Raw genomic sequence first — 20,676 nt, forward strand, 5'->3', positions numbered from 1 at the left:
AGCTTCAGCTCTAAGTCCTGCATCCCCTTGCCTTGCCTTTTAATTTCAAGTTCTAATTAATTAATCTAATTTTTGAACAGCTCAAGGCACCCAGCAGGAGCTCCAAACTTTTGGCAGGTAGCAGATTGCTGGTTTTAGAGGCTGCACATCACCAGGGCTGTTGCTGAAGCTAAAAAATGTCACAAAATCAGGGACAAAATGCAAAAACCTCTGAGAAAGGAGAAAACAAGAAGTGCCCTAGAGGAGAATAAATACATAGGGGAGGAAGGTAAGAGTCACAAAGGGGTCTAGAGAAGGGAAGATGAAGCTAATATTGTATAAGGATGTCAGGAAAGAATCCAAGGGGGAAAAAAAGGGGAAAAAAACCCAGTCCAATAAACTCCACTAATAACCAAACCAAACTCAGCAGGTAAATGAGGAAAAGGTGGATGATAGAAAAGCAAAAAGTAAGGGATAACACAGGTGGATGCCCAAAATCCTAACTGGGAATTCCTGCTGAGATCCTGCCCACATCAGGAAGAGATTCCTGGATTTCTGGGAGCCAGCTTGTCCAGGAACAGGGATATCTGCTTCTGCATATAAAAAATAATTTCCATTTTGACAGCGCAGAGCAGCAGGATGAGGAATTTCATCCCTCATCCACCTCTGCCTGTGGAAGAGCTCTGAGTCTCCTGGTTCCAGAAATTCCATGTGTTGGGAGAGGCTGAGGGATGAAAATATCAGGGGGCAGCAAGGGGAGAAGGAAAGGACTCCTCAATTTGCTTTTCCCAGAGCCAGAGGAGAGGCTTTGTGTGGCTTGAAATGGACACAGGACTGGAGAGGATCCCCTTCTTCTCAAAAGTTATTGTGCATTTTTGACTCTTCCTTTAAAAGATCAACCAAAAGTGGCAGCAGAAATCACAGAGCCTGTTCCAAGGGCAAAAAAAAAAAAAAAAAGCTGATAACTGAAAGGAAAATTCAACTTCTCTTGAGGATTGGCCCCAGAAAAAATAAAGGCTTCAAATAACTCCTAAAAAGACCACTTTACTAGTAATTTACTATTAAACATAATACATTTTATTATTAATAAAATTTTCTAGTCAAAATAATAAAATTTACTGGAAGAATCAATAACACAGCTAATAAAAAATTAAGGCAAGGGCCTTGCTTTATACCTGGATAAGTCCAGGGAATGTGGGTGTATTGCAAAGACCCAAAGAAATGAACATTTCTAAAAGCCAAGGATTGGGAAAAAAAAAAAATTAAAAATTTCCAAATATCTCATTCCCAAATCTTAAATGTATCAAATAGCCACAGTGCCCAATGCATGTTTCTTGCACAGGTGGGCAAAAAAACCCCCACAAACATATAAAAATGGGCCAAATTAAATAAAACTTAAAATCATTCTAGTAAGTAACTTCTTCCTTCATTCCACAGGCACAGTTCCAACCTCCCAGTATTTAAAGAAAAGGACATTCCCAAAGATATCAAGGAGAAGAAGGTTTAGATCTAAAGAAAAGGGGGGAGAAAATCCACATAAGAAATATCGAGGGGAAAAAGGAGGAAAAAAAGAAGGTACAAAGAAACAAACAAGAAAAAAAGTGAAAATTAATTTTAAAATAGAGAAAATAGAAAGTAGAAAAAAGAAACAAGGATACATAAAGAAAAAAGATGGAAAATTCAGAAAGAAAAAAGGATGAAAAACGGAAAAGAAAGATGAAAAAATGAAAATATAGGGGAAGTGGAAAGAAGGAAAAAAGAAAAAGGAAGGAGAGGAAAATGAAAATATAAGGGGAAAAGAAGGAAGAAAAGGAAAATAGGAAGGAGAAAAGAAAAAGGAAGGCAAAAAGAATACAGAACACAGAAAAAAGAAAGGAAAAGAAAAAAGTAAAAAGGAAAATATTAGGCACAGAAGAAGTTAAAAAAGAAGGAAAATAGAAACTAGGAAAAAAGAAAGAAAGAATAGAAGAAAAGATGGGTAAAAAAGAGAAAAGGACAAAAAAAGATCAAAAAGTTTAGGGAGGAAGGGTAAAGAAGTTAAAAAGAAGGAAAACAAACTAGGAAAAAAGAAAAAAAGAATAGAAGAAAAAGATGGGTAAAAAAGAAAAAAAAGGAAGAAAAAAGACCATAAAGTTTAGGGAGGAAGGGTAAAGAAAAAAGAAAAAGGAAGAAAGAAGGAAAACAAGTGGAAAAGAAAGAGGGCAAGAAAAGTGAAAGAAAATAGAAAGAAAAAGAAAGGAAAAAACAAAGAATGAAGGAAGATAGATGGGAAAAAGAAGAAAAAATAAAGCAAAAAAAGTAAAAAGGAATAGCAGAGGAAAGGAGAAGAAAGTAAAGAAAGAAAAAGGACAAAAAGAAAAAGGAAAGAAGGAAAAACAAAAGAGGGGAAAAAAGGAAGAAAAGAAAAAGGTCCCCAAACCAACCCAAATTGCTGCACCACACCTTTCTAAATTCTTTCTTGGAGATCAGAACAGCCACTCCAATAGTCCCAACACCCCAGGTTAGTGGCACACAATCTTTAGTAATTTCACTCCTGAAGGACTTTGTAAATTATGCAAAAAATCTTAAGAAGTTGGCCTAAACATGGCCCTGGGGTGGAGGTGTCCCTGCAGAAGTTAGGAATAAAATCAATTTAGGACATTTATAAATGTAAGTCCATTTGCAGAGCTAAACTTCAACGCGCTTCTCAAAATCCTCACTTGCACCTCTCCTTGGCTGGGAAAACCATGGAGTTCAAGACAGAGAAGACAGGAAAAGATGTGATTCCACAAAATTCCCCATTTCCAAATCCCACAGAAAGGTCTCTGAGTGGATTTGGGACCAGCCAGGCAGGTGCAACCCTGCAACTGCTGACCATGGTCACCTCCTACAAGCCCAGAAATAAATGCCAAACACAGGAAGCAAAAGGAAAACAAAGAGAGAGCAGCATAACCAACTAAATAAACTTTAAACTACAAAGGAAAGCTCCCAGGCAGCAAAATTGGAGGTGGATGTGGTAAAATCCTCAGAGCTTCCCTGTGCCACGCCATTTTTGGGATGAAATCTGCTCTAATTGCCTTTTTTTAGGCTCTTCTTTTGTCAATGGAAAACACATCCCAGCAGAGCTCTCCTTTCCCTCGCTGTGTCGTTGCACTAAACCAGACAACAATTCCGGATTTAATCTGAATAAACACTAATAAATAACCATGTGAAATCAACTTCCACGTGGCAATCAAACACCAACAGGTAGAACAACAATTCCAAACACCCCACTGACCACAAGAGGAATTTTTAACCAGCGTCCCACTCTCCCAGGCAATCTTTCCCTGACTGGTCATAAAGAGATTGGGAGGGATAGGAAAAGTAGCAGACACCAACCAACTAGGATGGAGTAGAGGATACCGGGTCGGTCGGAAGGAGGCTGGATGTTTCGGTCCTGGTCTATGGCTTGGATAGGTGGAGTTACACTGATGGGATTCACATGGGCCTGAAATGAGAAAGCACATTGGAAACAGAGCAATTAGAAAGCCAGCAGGGAGAGCTGGTGGTTTAGCACAACAGCAGCTCACTGGGAAGGGTACTGGAGGAGGAAAAGGCTTCCGAATGAGAAGAATATTTACAGCTCATGGCTCCTTTAAATCCAAACTAACCAAGCAACATCAACATTTCTATAGCAATCACCTTACTGTGAGAGATACAGCTTTAGGAGAGATCCTGGAGGAAAGGAATCACAAAATCCCAGAATAGCTTGTATGCAAGGGACTTCAAAGCCCATCCAGTGCCATCCCTGCCACAGGCAGGGACACCTTCCACTGTCCCAGGCTGCTCCAAGCCCTGTCCAACCTGGCCTTGGGCACTTCCAGGGCTTCAGGGGCAGCCACAGCTGCTCTGGGCACCCTGTGCCAGGGAACAATTCCTTCCTTATATATCACCTAAATTTCTCCTCTATCAATCTGTACCCCTTCCCCATGGTCCTGTCACTCCAGTTCCTGATGAGATGTCCCCCTCTGGCTTCCCTGTAGCCTCTTCAGACCCTGGAAGGAGCTGTGAGGTCTCCACACAACCTTCTCCTCCCCAGCCCCAACTCTCCCAGCCTGGCTCCACAGGGAAAGTGCTCCAGCCCTCTCATCCGCTTAGAAGCTGATAGTAAACATTTGATAAAGGAAGCTCACAAATACTTGACTGCATTTCTATAAATAGTCACTCAAACCAGAGATTTTAGTCATCACACAGAGAAACACAGCAAATGCCCAAAAATAGAAAAACAACAAGTTGAACTGGAGCACCATCAGGAGCTGGAATGGCTGTGATGCACAAATACACACTGCAAAAGAAACTTAAGGTACAGTTGAGAGGACCACAGCACACAGAGTATCACCAGAAAATATCAGAAAGCTTCACCCCATACACAGTAACACCTTACCAGGTCAGAAGGTTTCAGCAATCTGCTCACACACAGAAACACCATCCCCCTTCAGAAGGCTGCAAGCATCTGCCCTTGCTGCTCTTCAGCCCAACCTTTTATCCCCTCAGGTGATGCAGTGCACCTGTGTGCCCTCTGTTCCTGTGTGATTGCTCAGTGCCCTGGGCACCCCATGGCTCATTAATGTCAATATCAGTCACCTGTCCTGCACAGCTGCAGCTCATTGGGGATGAGGCTCGGCCACAGCCCCGCTCCCAATTACCACAAACTCTGTGCCCACACAGACAACGCAGGGATAGCTAAGTTGGAAAAGTGTGGATGGGTGTGGGAACAATTCACCCTTCTGAATTCACAATTCAAGTTATTTGGAAGTGAGTTCAAATGTTTAACATGGAGATGGAAGTGTAGAATTGTGGAATGGTTTGGGTTGGAAGGGACCTTAAAAATCCAAAATCCCATCCCCTGCCATGGGCAGGGACACCTTCCACTATCCCAGGCTGCTCCAAGCCCTGTCCAACTTGGCCGTGGATACTGCCAGGGGATCCAGGGGCAGCCACAGCTTCTCTGGGAATCTCAAAGGGCCCCCTCACCCTCCCAGGGAACAATTCCTTCCCAGTATCCCATCTGATCCTGCCCTCTGGCAGTGGGAAGCCATTCCCCCATGTCCTGCCCCTCCATCCCTTGTAAAGGGGCTCTCTCCATCTTTCTTGTAGCTCCTTCAGGTCCTGGAAGGTCACAGTGAGGTCACCCCAAAACTGGTGCCAGCTTTCATCTCTGTCAATCCAGCCTCCAGTGGCAACTCCAGAGCTGCCATTCCCAAGTCCCACAGTTTCAGTGACCTTGGCTGCTCAACCAACCACAAATGTACCACACATGGATGTGTGCACACCAGGCTTTTCCCTCCCCTTGGAACGTTTTTCTGCATGACAAAAACCCTTAATGAGCTCTGTGAAAAGCCAGACACCCTTTTTTTTTCCCCCACATACAACTCATCCTGGCAGCCTTTCCTTTGGAAAGCTCTGTGTTCTGCAAGAGGAGACTTGAAATTTAGCATGGGAATAGGAATGAGACGAGTCCACGCTTGGCCAAGTTTTGGCAGAGCTGTCAGAAATCATCCTGCTGAGAGCTGGAAGGGAGCTGTGAGAGCTTTGGCAATGCTGAGGGGAAACTCAGAGGGAAAAGGGATGAGCCAGGAGGAGGAAAAGGAGCCAGGGGTGGAGGAAAGGCAGTTTATTGACCCCTGGTGCAGGCATCCCCTGGTCACCTGCCACCACGCCCCAAGGTGTGTCCCTCCAGGCATTTCCAACAGGTTTCTCAAATCCAGAGGCTCTTCCAGCCTTTTCCACACCAAAATAATTTAAGGTACAGATATGTCAGGGATAGGCACATTAAAAAATGAGGATGGATGCTCTTGGCCTCCCAAACTGGGACTGGGAAGCTCCTCACTCCACTCCTGCTCATGGCTGTTGTCCCTGTCCCTGTCCCACTGGCCAGGTGGATTGTCATTACCCAATTTCATCTGGGACTCTCTGAAAAATTAAACTCTTAAAAGTGTAATGAGGGAGACAAGCTCAAAATAGGCAGAAAGAAAGAGAGAAGAAGATATATTTGACATCTGCTTGAATTTTTAAAAGGCTTTAGCAAGGCATAGAAGTTGCATGGGAAGAAAGAAGATTATGCAGGAAACTGACCAAGACTAAAATGCTATTTTTAAATTCACAGATCAGTTGGAGCCCTCTCAGAAAACCCCACATTTGAATTCGAAACACACCCACAACAAAACCAATCTCATCTGTTAGTCTGGGTTTAAATTCACCATTAATGCCCAGAGCAGCTGTGGCTGCCCCTGGATCCCTGGCAGTGCCCAAGGCCAGGCTGGACAGAGCTTGGAGCAGCCTGGGACAGTGGAAGGTGTCCCTGCCCATGGCACAGGGGGTGGGAATTGAGGGGCTTTAAGGTCCCTTCCAGCCAAACCCATCTAAATCTCCCCCCTGTCAGTCTAAACCCACCCCCCTTGTGCTGTCACTCCAGTTCCTGTTGCAGGGTCCCTCTCCAGCTTCCCTGGATCCCTTCAGACCCTAGCTGGGACTGTGAGGTCTCCCCACAGCTTTCTCTTCTCCAGGCTGAACAGCCCCAGCTTTAAAAATTTAGAACTGTTTTGAATTAAATTGGCTGATGTGCCTTGAAGCAAAACTCAAGGTGCTTTCATATTGCTTTAATAATCCACAGACAATGCAGCATCTTTTTCATCCAAATTTAGAAATTAGAACTACAAAAACATAAAAACAATAAAGCAGGCATTACATTAAAAAATGGGTAATAGCACGTTAAGAAATTAATGAAAGCACACATAGGAAGTTTAAGAAAGTGTGTACATGCTTTTAATCAGAAATAATTGTTTTAAAAATGAGAAGTCAAAGTAGGAATCTTCCATAGGCATCCAACATCCCTGAAAGAGGCCAAAAAATCCCCTACTGGGCTCCTGCTTAGGAGCTTCATGAGGAGATGGGAGCTCATTAAAAGGAAGAGAAAACAGATTAATGAAGGAGTGAAGTGTCTGAGGTGCCCATGGGTGCCAACTGGAGGCAAAGCAAAAGCACCAGGGGGTTTGGCACGAAAAGGCTGGAAAAAGTGCCAGGAAAGTCAGCACAGAGCCACAGCAGGGCAGGGAGATCACTCAGAATAAACAGCTGCCCTTCAAATCCCAGTCTTTGCCATGGGGAACATGAAAGGCTGCCCAAGCTCTGGCAGGTGATTTAAAAACCAACAAGCTCTTGCCCATCTGAGGGTGGAATACGCAGTCATTTATTCTCCTCGTTAGGGAAAAGCTCCCTCAGTTATTGGTGTGGTGATTAATTGACCTCCAGGTATTCAGTATAGCAGAGCTGGGCAGGCCAAAAAGCAGAATCCAAACCCCACCTTGCAACTCTTAGCACAAATATTAATAAATTTTAAAAAAATCTTCCTTCAAACAGAGTCGTGATGGGGAGCCTGCCAGGGAGTCTGCAGGGCCACAAGATGATCAAGGCAGAAAAATACTTTAAAAAAGCTCAGAGAGAATAAGGTAGCAGCAAAAAACCTCATTTTCCTCTCCCCTATTTTTTTTGTTCACCACGGGAGCACAGCAGCACCTTCTCCATGTGTGATGTCCAGCACGTCCTGCAAAAATCCATGGCCTTCAGAGATGTTATGGATAGAACAAGGCAAACTTAAGAGTCCCATTTGTGCCAGGGGTTTTAGGCTCCTACTGAGGATTGTGAATAAAGAAACAGCTGATATTTTTAATTAATGTATTTAAATAGGGCTTAATAATTCAGGAGTGCAGTTGCATTCAAAAATCCAAAGAGAATTTTTGGGCACCCGCCTATGTATTGATTTCACCATCCCATGATCCCATGCAATAATTATGAGGGAATTTACAACTGAGATGCAAAATATGCATTTGGAGCTTTCAAGAACAACAAAATAAAAAAAAAATAACACTCCAAAATAAACATGACTTTAAAAAGAAAAGTAATATATTTTTCAATATTTTTTTCATTTTTTAAAAATTATTTTAATATGTCCAGGAATGCAAGGCTTCCAATAAAAGGATGTGGACAGTGTGGAATACTTTTTAAAGTCAGGGTACAACAATAGTTGTTGCACAGCTGATAACAAGGATTTTTAAAATCAGATTTTCTCTCTTTTCCATCTACCTGAGATGCAAAGCTGAACTTGCCAACCGTAGCTACTTAGGCAAAACTTCCTTTGGGGATGATGAGAAGGAAGAGAAAGGAAATGGTACATTTTGGGAGCTGGAATAACGCAATTTTCTGCTCAGAGCTGCCTTTTCCATTTGTGGGGAGGTTTATGGTGTATTTTGGGGGTTTTTGTTGTGTATTTGGGGTTTGTTTTTTGCTAGTTACCATGAAGATCATTGCGTTCTAGTAAACTGAAAGCCAACTGAAGCCAACATTCCTCAACTAGGAAGGTTCTTTTCTGAGCAGGTAATACATTCCTGAGAGGTGCTTTCTGTACAATTGAAGACGCCAGACCATGAACCAGCTCCAGGTTTCACTCTGGTGATGCTGCTGTGATGATTCACAACCACTTGAGCTCCCAGCAGAGACATCCTGGGGGCTCAGGGGCCAGGGCCACCACACAGGTGGAAAATACTGCAAAGGATAAAACTGCATGGAAAGCAGGAGTCCTCGAAGTCTTGTCTGGATTCACTGTGGTGAACTCAAGAAATGGACTGAGAGAAGGGACAAAAACCTACACTGTCAATTTATTATGGAGTCAAACAAATCAAGACATTTTCTACCCATGAGTCCCACGGGAGACTGAGTTGTTAAGGCACTAAGGTGGCCAGAAACCTAAACCAGAGGGTCCTGGAGCAGGGCCACCTGGGATTCAGCCTGAACCACCCTGGGATTCTGTATTAGCACAATCATTTCCCATTGGACATTTCACACCAGTATTTGATACCCTGAAAATTATTATTTTTGCAGGCAGCTCTAACTGTGACCAGTGCACTTCAGATAAAGTCTCAGGACCTTCCACCTGCATCATTCTCACAGCTCAGCTGAGGAATTTGCTGCTGAACTCTCATCCCTCTGGAAAACAAGGCTGAGGAGCTTTTCTCCAGATGGAAAATATCACTACAACAATATACATTGCCCCTGGTGCCATCCAGAACCCCTTCCCAGGGAGCCCTGCACTATTAAACCAACAAAGTTCTTGATGAATTGATGAATCATTATGGTCACACTGGTTCTCCTTGTGCTTTCCTGAGTTTGGAACACGAGCTGTAAGTGGGAAATGAGCTGAGTTCTCTCCATGCTGTGCAGAACTGCCTGTGACTTTGCCAACACTCGGCACTAAAACAGCAGGGAGAGCTGCACAACCATTTCAACATCATTCCTTGCTGCTGCCTCAGCTGCTCCACCAGCACAACAAGGGCTGTGACAAAACACTAATGAGCAGAAATCCATCACAGAGCACTTGCATGTCAGCAAAACGTGGGGAACGTTTCAGTGGAGTTATCCAGCCACAAAAGAAGGCAATCCAAAAAACAGGAATGACACTACAAATGTAGGAGGTACCACCAAAATCTCATCGTTAGTCAAACCATGGTGTCATATCAAATCTCCCATTTGTAGGGTCGCACCGTTCTCCCTCTTTTCTTGCCTTCCCACTGGCACTACACATTCCTGCCTTTGATCAGAGCCTGGGGAGGCAGAGCCTCACATCAGGAGCCTGCAGGAATTCCTGTGCTGCTCTCTGAAGGCTGATGTGACACAGAGATGTACAGGAATCCAGGGGGAATGGGATCTTCTGACCCTTCATATTGCCGCAACACAGGAACCCAAACTGTGGGACAAGACCTCAGCTGAATGCTTTGGAGACTTTGGAAGCAAACCCCAAGCACGGATTTAAAACACACTCTGAAAAATAATCCATTCTTTGCAAAAAATTGTTAGATCAAGATGTCACAGGAGCTAAAAAGAGGTTTACTTTGCAAAAATTCTGGGCTTGGAAACACTTCCCAAAAAAGGGCACAACAACATGAGGAAACCAAACCTACACTGCTAAAACCCAGAGACTGAGAGCTAATTCACCCCATTTATACTTAAAATTACAGAATCAGTAAGGTTGAAAAAGAGCTTTAGATCATCCAGTCCAACAATCAATCCATCACCACTAATCCACATCCTCAAGTGCCACATCCACAACTTTTATTTCACTCCTGATGAGGGAAATGATGGGGCAGCCACAGCTTCTCTGGGCAAAGCTGCGCCAGGGCCTGCCCACCCTCACAGGTAGGAATGTTCTCCTGATATCCAATCTAAACCTGCTCTCTGGCAGTTTGAAGCCATTCCCCTTTGTCCTGGCACTCCATTCCTTGGAAAATTCTTTCTCCATCTCTCTTGTAGCTCCTTCAGGCTCTGCAAGGCCACAATTTGGTCACCCCAAAGCTTCTCCTCTCCAGGCTGAACAATCCCAGCTGTCCCAGCCTTTCCTCCCAGCAGAGCTGCTCCATCCTGGTGCCTCCCCTGGGCTCTCTCCAGCAGCTCCAGGTCCCTCCTGTGCTGGGACTGATCTGCAAATTTAAAACAAAACTAACTTTTTTCTTTATTTGTTTTTCAGAAGTTCCCCTTCATTTCCAGAGCCACAGCTAAAAAGCCACAGTGGGTAATTTATGCTGTCGGTGACCTGGCCTCTCCTGTCTTCTGTGGGGGTAAAAAAGTGTTTTAGTGACCAATGGGAAAAATTAAGACACAGGATTAATTACTCAATTCACCTTCTTTCTAAGCTCAGCACTAAATTATCAAATGGCTTTTAGCACCTGATTTAGCTGTTCAATACAACCCCTGGCTGCTGTGTCCCTGGGTTTCTGTCATTCCCCATGTTTATGCAATTTCTTGAAATGAAAACTGTAAAATTCAAATATCCTGGCAGCTTGGGTTGTTAACAGAGTAAGCTGTCAGAGAACACAATTCCTTCCATTCATTTGTAAAAAAAAGCAACCTTTGAGGGGAAAAAAACACCCAGCATTTTGAAAGAGCAGCAAGAGAGCATAATGAACCTGAGCACGGAGAAAAAACAGAGACTATTTTTATCAATGATGTCTCCCAGGAACAGCAGGGCCAAGAAAGAATTGAATTTCATCAGGATCTGATCACAGTGCTTACTAAATTGCTTTTTCTGTATCTGACATGCTTGATAAGAAGTGTCCCCAGCAGTGTCTGTGCAGGGGACTAAATGAAATGCATTATGCAATGGGTTTCCTGCCTCAGCACAACCAGAATTCAGGCCAGAGCTTCTCCTCCTTCCAAGGTGATGACTGGCATTAAAGAACAATAAATATTTCTTTTTTGACATTTGGCTTTTCCCCCCATACAACTAGGAAGTCTATTTCCTTGATTATCCCTCAAATTCTTGATGTGGGTTTCTTATTATCCTGATTTCTGTGCAGAGAAGCAAACTGTGAAACCTAAGACAGGCACCTACATCTCCCCAAAAATAAGAAAACATTCAACAAACATGTAGCACCACCACAACAACTTCCAGATTATTTTTATTTTAATTTCTAAGAGCAATTTCTTTGCAATCAAAAAAATGTAATATTAACCCAATTTTCTTTCCTTACAAATGCTATTTCTCACAGAGGGATAATTCTATCATATATCTACATCTATCTATAAATAAATATATATATGTATATATATTTAAATTTATACTTCTAAAGACAACAGCCTAATAGCTTCTCTACCCCTTTAGAAAAATCAGCCACAATAATACACCACAAAAGGCATAAGAAGTTACGAGCAAATGATAAAAGAGGAGAAAGATTCAGTGGGAAAATATAACCAGTACCAGTGGTGGTGGAATCTTTCTTAATTTCAGCTGTATGGAACTAGACAAAAACCCCAAAACCCAGAGAGTAATTAATTTGAAATCCCAAAAAAGAAAGAGAAATATCAAGATGAACAGGTCAGTATTTCACCCAGGCCCTTTGTCTCATGGCTGACTCTCTTTACACAGAGATTTTATTACAATGATGTTGGTGGTTCTTTCTTTTATGGCCATATTTCATCTTTCCTGCACAGAATTTGGCATTTCCTCAGCTGCAGGAGCCAGCCAGGTGCAGAGTCTCACAGCAGTGGGGATTTCAGAAGGCTCAGACACGAGGGGGACATTTGGGGTCAGCAAAACCCCGCTGCAGTTCCCACTCTCAGCTTGAAGAACATTTTCATTTTGTGTACTGATTTTCCTTCCTTTTGGGTACTCAATGAGCACTTTTCCAGTCCAGGAGTGGAAATGTCGCCTGGAACTACCTTGCTACTTAATTCCAGCTGTATCCACCACTGTCCTCTCCTCATTAAAGTTTGCCATGCTATCAGAAAAAATAATTTTAGGGAGAGATTTTGTGGTCAGAGCCAGTTACAAATTCTGCCTCACCATTATTAAATCCATTTTATTACACTGATTTAATAGTAATGTTAAAGGTGGTACTTTTAGATTGAAGGTTATAGAAAAAAATGGGTTTTGCCAGCTAAATTTTGGATGTATCTTCAATAAATTTGTGCAGGTTTAACATGTGTGTGTGTACACACCTCACCTGCAGCACTCACATCCTTCATCCTTAAGCTCATCCTCATATCTTTTGAGGGTGAAACAGGGAAATTTTGTCTTTTATTAAATGCTTTTCTTTTCCAATCCCAGGACAAAAAGCAGGAATTATTTGCCAAGAACACCCCTCCTCCCCAGCACTGCTGTGCTGTCCACGGTATGGATCCAGAGCCAAATGGAGATTAATCCCATTTTCTCCTTTCAGGAGAGGAAGTTCCACTCACCAGGAATTTCCATGTTCTCCACAGAAATGACCTTCAGGATTCAAGGAATGTTTTCCACAAAACAATTATCAATAGCATGGAGCAGAGCAAACATGACTGTCCTGGGAAGGGGAATTTTCCTCTCATTTCATTTCCAAGGGTGATTTCATTTTAATGTTTACTCACAAATATTCAACAATTAAGGTTTTGCAGCCCATGTTAGATTAACTGAGGAATTATTCTGCACCCCCTGAATTGTGACAACAAGCTGAAAAGAGAAATAATTCCTCCTGACCCCTAATGATCAGATACATTTTAATGGGACAACCCAGGCACTGAAATAATTCTCTCTGCAAGGCCCAGGGATGTGACAGAGATGAGAATTTTTCTGGAGTGAAGCTGGCTAATAAAGCATCACTGCAAGAATATTTTGTTTAAATGTCAACATTTAAAGCCTTCAAATGCTTCCAAGCGACATTTAAGGATCAAATAAATTGCTACATATGTTTCCCTTGTGACAACAGCTCCTCTTGGTGCTGTAACAGACACAGATCTATGGAACAGAAAAATAATTGAATCTTACAGGAGCTCCTCAATCAGCATTGCGTGTTGATTAATTCATTAATTGGATTTTTAGTCTCAGTTTTGCTGCACTAAAAAGTGGTCAATGCTCCTGAACCTGCCCTGCTGCCCACACACAGGGGTTCCTGGAGCTCCCTTCCAGCCTTGGATGGATTGGATTGCTGTGTCTGTGACCAGAGCTGGAATCAAAGCAGCTCCTTCCTTCCTGAAAGGAAATTCCTTCACATTTCAGAACCACTGTTACTCTTTCCAAGCAAACTCAGGACCCTTTTCCTTCCCAGCTCCTGGCAAAGCCAGAAGAACTGAACATTTTCTCACCTCTAAGTTCCTAGAGAAATGACAGGCAATTGATGAAACATTCCCAGATTTGAAAACAAAATAATAAATTATAAAATCAGTCATTTTTACCAGTTCATTCCTGCCTTGATAGCCAATCAGATTTGAGATTTAACTTTACAGCTTGGTAAATAGCTAGAAAATGCCCCTGTTTTCAGCAGCAGCCAAATTTCCAGCCCAGCCTGAGCCTCTGCAGGGCTCCCAGAGCTGCTCCTGTGCCACCCAGGGAGCCCCAGGGCCTCTGTGTCCCACAACCCACCCCAGCAATACCCAAAATATGCTTCTCTCAACCCAAAAACAACTTCCAAGATGATCTGCAGGGACATTTTTCTTTCCCTGTTTCATTTTTTTTGACTAAAATCTTCTCACTTTTCAGGCAAGCTTGATACTTTTCCCCTTAAAACCTCCACTTTTAAGGATTAGAACTACTATATATATAAATATATATTTATTTTTTTTTTTTTACCCACAGACAGCAACGAAACTTCTGAACCACAAGTGGGTTAAAATCCCCTGAAGTAAAGTGCCTTTCAGACTTCATTCTCTTATTCTGCAGCCTTGCTATAATTTTCTCAACCACAGTGTTGTTTGAAACACCTGGTTCTTTAGACAATCATTACATTTTGGAAGTTAAAAATCATGGTTTTGTTTGATTTTGGTAGATCAGGCAAGTGAACCTCTCCTCTATCTGAAAACCATCTATATTTAAAGATACAGGTTAATCTCAGATTAACAGGGACAGTCCTGCCTGATCAATACATCAGGCAAGGAAAGAGCTTGCCTGGCTGCTAAGGGAGATTATTCTCAGGTTTATGCATTCACATATTAAAGTTCCTGACAATTTTACTGACAATTCTTTTTAATTAGCCAGCCTGGTATCCTCCCAAATACATAAAATTTAATTATCTGTAACATCACATCCTTGTGATTTTAACCTTTTCATGCTTCACTACTTTTCAGTGACATTTTCCTTAAAAAAAAAGAAAAAGACCCTACCTATCAAGGGATGGCATGTGGGAGACAGACAATCAATCCTAAAAAGGGGAAGGATAGGGAAAATCACATCAGCAGACTTCAAACACCTTTTATAGCTCCCTGTCAGGTACTAGTGGATAATCAATAGCTTATCAAAGCTGTCCATTTCAACTTTGCTAAGTTATTCATTCAAAATCATCAAACCAGGTTAAAAACCAGCCCAATATTGTGAATTTGATCCACTACCTTGGAGTTCACATCAATCTGGTGCCCTCTGTAGGGCTGCAATTGGAGTGAAAAGAGGGGGGAAATGCAAATGAAAGGTTTGCCTGGAATAAGGAGGGTGGCTACAGCCACGAGAGGATTTTATCATTGTTTTTGCCTTGCTTTCCCACTTCCAAAGCACTTCCATGATCACCTATCTGTTAATCTTGCATCTCTGCTGAAATTTAATTAGAAAAATTGCTATCTGCCTCCCATGGCAAGTAGCTTGGCCACAACTCTGCCTTCTTCCACAAAAAGCACCCTGGCAGCTGCAGAGGTGTCAGGGAAGTCGATCTGTATTTCCCTTCCACTCCTCTGAGTCGCAGCATTTACCTAAATTGCTACTGAAAAATTAATCCCTGCAAAAATGGGACAATTTGCTCATCTTTCAGTGGTAGAGGGACTGTTCAGAGCCTCAGTCATGAAGTTCTTGTCCAATTCACTTAAGAACAAGATTGCAGAGACACAGCAGTTTTTAAAATATTTCTCTGGTTATTTCCTGAAGTGACACCAATGCCCTGTCCACCAAATAATTTTTGGAATCTAAGTACCTAGGAACTCCCATTCATCTCAGCCCAGCACTAATTATCTTGCGCCAAAGATTTTAGTCTAATTAACAGCAGGGCTGGATGCTGCCTATTCAAAACACAAAATCGTTTTTTTCTTGCCCAAAATGATTTGTATAAAGAGAAACAATTCCCCTAATGATGAAAACTCTGTTTTCTCTGGAAGGCAGACTTTGAACACTTCGTTTTCCAGCAGACACAACTGTAGTCAATCATGGGCTAATTCCAGCAGGAAGTGTAAATTCCACCCCCTACAAAGCATTTAGCAGCACTCCCAAAAACTGGACAGAGCCTGTTCAGCTGGGAAAGGAATAATTAGAAACAAATCAAATCCCAGATAATTTCCTGAGGCTTGATGCCACTGAATCACAAATGCAGCTCGTAAGTCTCAACAGGCCAATGGCTGGCAAAGCTCTTTTATCATGTTTGAATTAAAAAAGCCAAACCATAGTACAAATAAGGCAAAGAAAATAAAGGCAGATTGAGATTGAACTGCTCCAGAAACCAACAGCTCCCTACATTAACCGTGAACATTTGCAGTTTGAAATGTCCCATATCTGACAAACAAACACACACACACACACACACAAAAAAAAAAAACAAAAAAAACCCCACAAAGTGGACAAAGTTGCCATCTTCAGTGGCAACTGAAGATGATTTTTTAGTTTTAGGCAGTTTGATTGTTATTAGGGGTGATTTCCTCCCTGTGAATTGTCTTTAAGCAATCGAGTTTAGAAGTCATCAAGAAAAAACCCCAATTATTCTGTGGGATTTCACCACTCACGTAGGTAAGAGAGGCACTCCTCATCTGCTGAAAGCCTCTATTAAAGTGGATTTAACCACACATAGCCACTTCAACTTAGCCTAACAGGCCAAAATCTGAGGGCTGTGTCTTTCAGTGTCCTAAAAATCTTCCTTGGCAGCTGCATGGAAGTTCCAGGTGAACCAGCAAATCTCTCTCACTTCAGGGGTGGTTACTTAGTGTTCATTCCATGGCAGATCCCTGGATCTTTTGTACCAGTACTTCCCACAGCAAAATAAGGTAATAATTAATTAATTGATTTAATGACCACTGGAGGCAATCCAGAACATTCTGCTGAACTTTTCTTTTTGATTAGTATAACCAAGATGGGGAAATGCTGTTTCCAGAATTTTCACTTGTGCTGCTGCTGCCGTAGGTTTTATATTAATGTATATCTGGGAGAAAATTCCAGGAGGTTTTGTGTCTGGGAGGAATTGGGATTTGCAGGGTCAAAGGAAGTAATTGCAAGGGAGTTCAGTTGGAAGGAATTGTCAGGGGTTTATCATCCTCAAGCCCAGAGGTGCCCAAAACCAGAATTAATCACAGAATTAACTAGGTTGGAGAAGACCTATGAGGTCATCAAGTCCAAAACCAATTCATGTCCAATTTTATGCTGATTATTGGTAATTAATTAGCACATCCTGTACAGTGCTAATTAATTACCAATAATCAGCATAAAATTGATTTGTCCAGAGCTGATTAACACCCTCTGGAAGTGTCCTTTGCTCCCAATCCCACCTCATTCAGCGGGATTACAACACCTCCTCAGAAAAATGCAGATTTCTCCCCCTGAATCCAAACTGACGGAACTGAAGAGGTTCTTCTCACTAATAAGGACTTCCAGGGGCACCTCCTGCTCTCCAGTGTATTTTTTCACCCCTCTCCACTTCACTGCTTTTTGAGGTGGTTTTATTTATTATTTTTTAGCCCTTCATCTCTCCATGCTCTGCTCAGGCCCAGCTCCATGAGGTCCCTGCTGACACAATTCCTCAGGATTCTGAGCATAATCAGCACAAACCTAAACCCTTTCCATGCAGAAGGACCCATCAGAGGTGCTAGAACAGGGAACTTGTAGAAGAGTGAGGTCCAATCTGGATTGAGTACAAAATCTTTGGTGTCATGGAGTATCTTAGTGACCATGGGGGCTCATAACTGCCCCATGAAACCCCAAAATAACCCCACGGAACTCCATTATTACCCTATGGAACCCCATATTAACCCCACAGAACCCCAAAATAAATCAAATGGTTGCAAATCTAGCCCAGCAATTAATTAAATAAATCGAATCTATATTTTGCTGCTTAACAGGCTTTTCTTCTTTGCTTGGTGATGGAAAATACTGAGTATAGAAGTGGAGGAAACCTTCACATTGTGAGTGTGACAGGAATGGACTGAAGGGGGAAAAAGGAGGAGAAATTATTTTGCCCGTGTTATGAGATATTCATGAGGTTGTACTTTTTAACTCCACGTGATGACTCGCACATCCTGATAATATATGCTAACTTATTCAAGTCTTCCTGATATAAGAGGGGGAAAAAATTAATTACCAGAGCTGATCAGACACAGAAACACTAAAATATAATATAAATATAAAGCAATGTAACAACAACAACAAAAATCCCCAAACCTAATCAACAACCAGCACAGGTTTTCCTGGAAATTGAAATTCAGCTAATAGCAAGTAATTAATTCCCAACTTTTCACCTCAGTAAATTCATGCATAGATTCCAACTAGACTGGACCAAAATATTACTCTTACCAGTGACATTAAATGCTTTATTTTAGGGGTCAGCAGAGTGGACATCTTGCCCAGCAAAGCAGGACTTCTATTTCCCCTACAGCCTCTGAATAATTCATAATTTAGCTTTGTTCCTCATTCATTAATATTCCTTCTCATCTTTACTGAAAAATTAAAAAGCAAATTAAAAATAATTTTAATAAAGGTGATGTAAAACTAAAAATAGTCCTTTAGCCTCCGGAGTAGGGTAATGGTAGCTGTGGAGTAGCTTAGTAAAGAATAAATATAACACATAAAAATGTAAAGGATAAATGTAATATAAATCTTTCCTAGCTGAATCCAGGTATCATCCATATCTTCCAAAGGAATTATCTCTTAAAAGCCAAGTAAATATTTGAGGTTCAAAGTATAACTTCTTCCACTCAGGTTTATCAAAAGTGCTGCAAAGAGATAAACAGCCAAGAGTTCGTGGATCATCAACAGAACCCAGGGCTCATTTCATAGATCAGGGCCAGTGTGACACAAGAAAAGCTAAAAACCAAACAAAAGCAGTTGCCCCTGAGCACGCTGCAGCTTAGGAAGTTTAAATAAATGAGTTTTCAGCTCAGTACCTAAATCCCAGGTCAGATTGACCCAGCCTCTCTCCCTGGCAGACACTGCTTCGTCTTCCAATGGGGAACATGCCTGGCCAAGGGCAGGATAAGAGCTGGAGCTGGAATCCTCTGACTGAGAGGCAGCACCACAAAAACTGTCTGGTGTGTGTTATACCTTCAGATAAGCAGATAAAAACCCATAAAAACACCAGTTATTTATAATTCCTGCCTCATCTGCTCCCACACTGGGAATTATAACAGATCTGTGCAGGTGAAATGGGGTCACAGTCCCTCATCCTGCAGAATTGGGGTGCCCACCCTGAGGAGGTCCCACACTCACCTGGACAGGGAGCTGCCACTTTCCTCAAAATGCCACCAAGCCCAAAGCAAATTAAAGCAGAATTTTAAGTCAAGGCAGTTCTTCTCCAAATCCCAAGCACAACACAGCTACAAAGGGTCTTTAAGTACACCAAGGTGGAGAAGTGTGTGTGGGGAAGATGTGGAAATCAATACTCCAAGGTTAAATAGGGATCACCTCTCCATTGCCTTGACCCATCCCAAAGAACTGCAGCAGGAGTCCTGAGGCCACACTAAGCATGACACCAAAATGTGTGGGATGGGAAAAGAGTGTGAGGCACAGGACAGGAAGGGAGATAAGGCAGGGAAGAGCAGGAATCTGCTGCTGTCTTAGGTTGGAAATGGGGGTGTGTATTCTATTGCCATCTGTCAGTGCTGGGGCAGTTCTCTTCTGTTCATGGGGCAAATTTCTTTATCTCTTCCACAGCCAATCCTCCCTCCAGGAGATCTCTGCTGTTCATGGCCAGTGAATGTCCCTGCATGGCTGATAAAATTCCATTATCCCATTGGGAGATGCTCCGCCCAGGGGAGGAGCCAAGCATTCCTACCTGGATAGAATCTGACACTGAAACACCACAGCAGCCTTTGCCCACTGCATTCCCAGAGGAGCAGCTTTCTCCTGCCCTGCATTCCCAGAGGAGCAGCTTTCTTCTCCCCTGCATTCCCAGAGGAACACCAGGCCCATCTCCAGCAGCAGAAGGGTGTGTGGGGAAGATGTGGAAATCAATACTCCAAGGTTAAATAGGGATCATCTCTCCCTTGCCTTGAGCCATCCCAAAGAACTGCAGCAGGAGTCCTGAGGCCACCATGTCCTGAGGCATGACACCAAAATGTGTGGGATGGGAAAAGAGTGTGAGGCACAGGACAGGAAGGGAGATAAGGCAGGGAAGAGCAGGAATCTGCTGCTGTCTTAGGTTGGAAATGGGGGTGTGTATTCTATTGCCATCTGTCAGTGCTGGGGCAGTTCTCTTCTGTTCATGGGGCAAATTTCTTTATCTCTTCCACAGCCAATCCTCCCTCCAGGAGATCTCTGCTGTTCATGGCCATTCCAACCTCAACCTGGCCTTGGCTGGAGGCAGTAGGATACAGAGTGTGTGCTGTGACAAGAAACCAAATTTAGAAACCTTAATGCCAAAGCTTAACATTATTGTAATGTCATCTTAATGTCAGAATTAATCAGGTGGGGCAATACCTGGTGATTTGACTGGTTCTGCCTTTTCTTTTTTCTTAATTACATGAGTCCAAGGTCACATATCAATATTAATTCAGCAATCCCTGTTTCTGTTCCTCCCACCAGAGGTGCAGATCTCCAAGCAGCAGCTCTGCTGTAAGGAATGGCAGTTGGCACCAAGTTGCAAGAAGAAATGTAAAAGTTATCACCTCATTTTGGGATTCCTGTGTGCATGGAGTGTGAAATGAGCCTTAAGCTCACCTTTACCTGACCCCATGGATGGATTAACTGACAGACTTAGCGCAAGGATCTGCATGGGATAAACCCCCATTGCTCTTCACTGCCTCTTGATCTAAACCTGATAATTGCAACAAAAATCCTTTCAGGGGTCAGTGACTCATGCTTCCTCTTCCCAAAAATCTTTCTCCTATGGCTTATATCAACCCTTAATGGAATAACATGAAGTCCCCTCCCAAAAGTGCTTCTTGGGGCTATTTTGAGAGCAAAGCACGGACAGATCAGGAAAAGCAATGCCAAAATGTACCAAATTTCTGCAAGACTCAGCCCTTGCAGCCAACAGGCAATTTGGC

The 20,676-nt window shown here is 42.5% G+C and overlaps 1 protein-coding gene across 4 annotated transcripts in view; it reads right to left on the reverse strand.

Moving 5' to 3' along the window:
- The window catches only part of PCDH15 (protocadherin related 15), a 258,742-nt gene that overhangs the window by 158,676 nt on the left and 79,390 nt on the right, over nt 1-20,676 (reverse strand). For all 4 annotated transcript variants that reach the window (XM_041474168.1, XM_041474178.1, XM_041474192.1 and 1 more), the window contains exon 8: nt 3,337-3,445. In XM_041474168.1, the coding sequence (XP_041330102.1) occupies nt 3,337-3,445 (109 nt within the window). The remainder of the gene's footprint in view (nt 1-3,336; nt 3,446-20,676) is intronic.

This window comes from Pyrgilauda ruficollis, unplaced genomic scaffold, assembly GCF_017590135.1.
Source record: "Pyrgilauda ruficollis isolate IOZ18807 unplaced genomic scaffold, ASM1759013v1 scaffold11, whole genome shotgun sequence".
Taxonomy (NCBI): domain Eukaryota; kingdom Metazoa; phylum Chordata; class Aves; order Passeriformes; family Passeridae; genus Pyrgilauda; species Pyrgilauda ruficollis.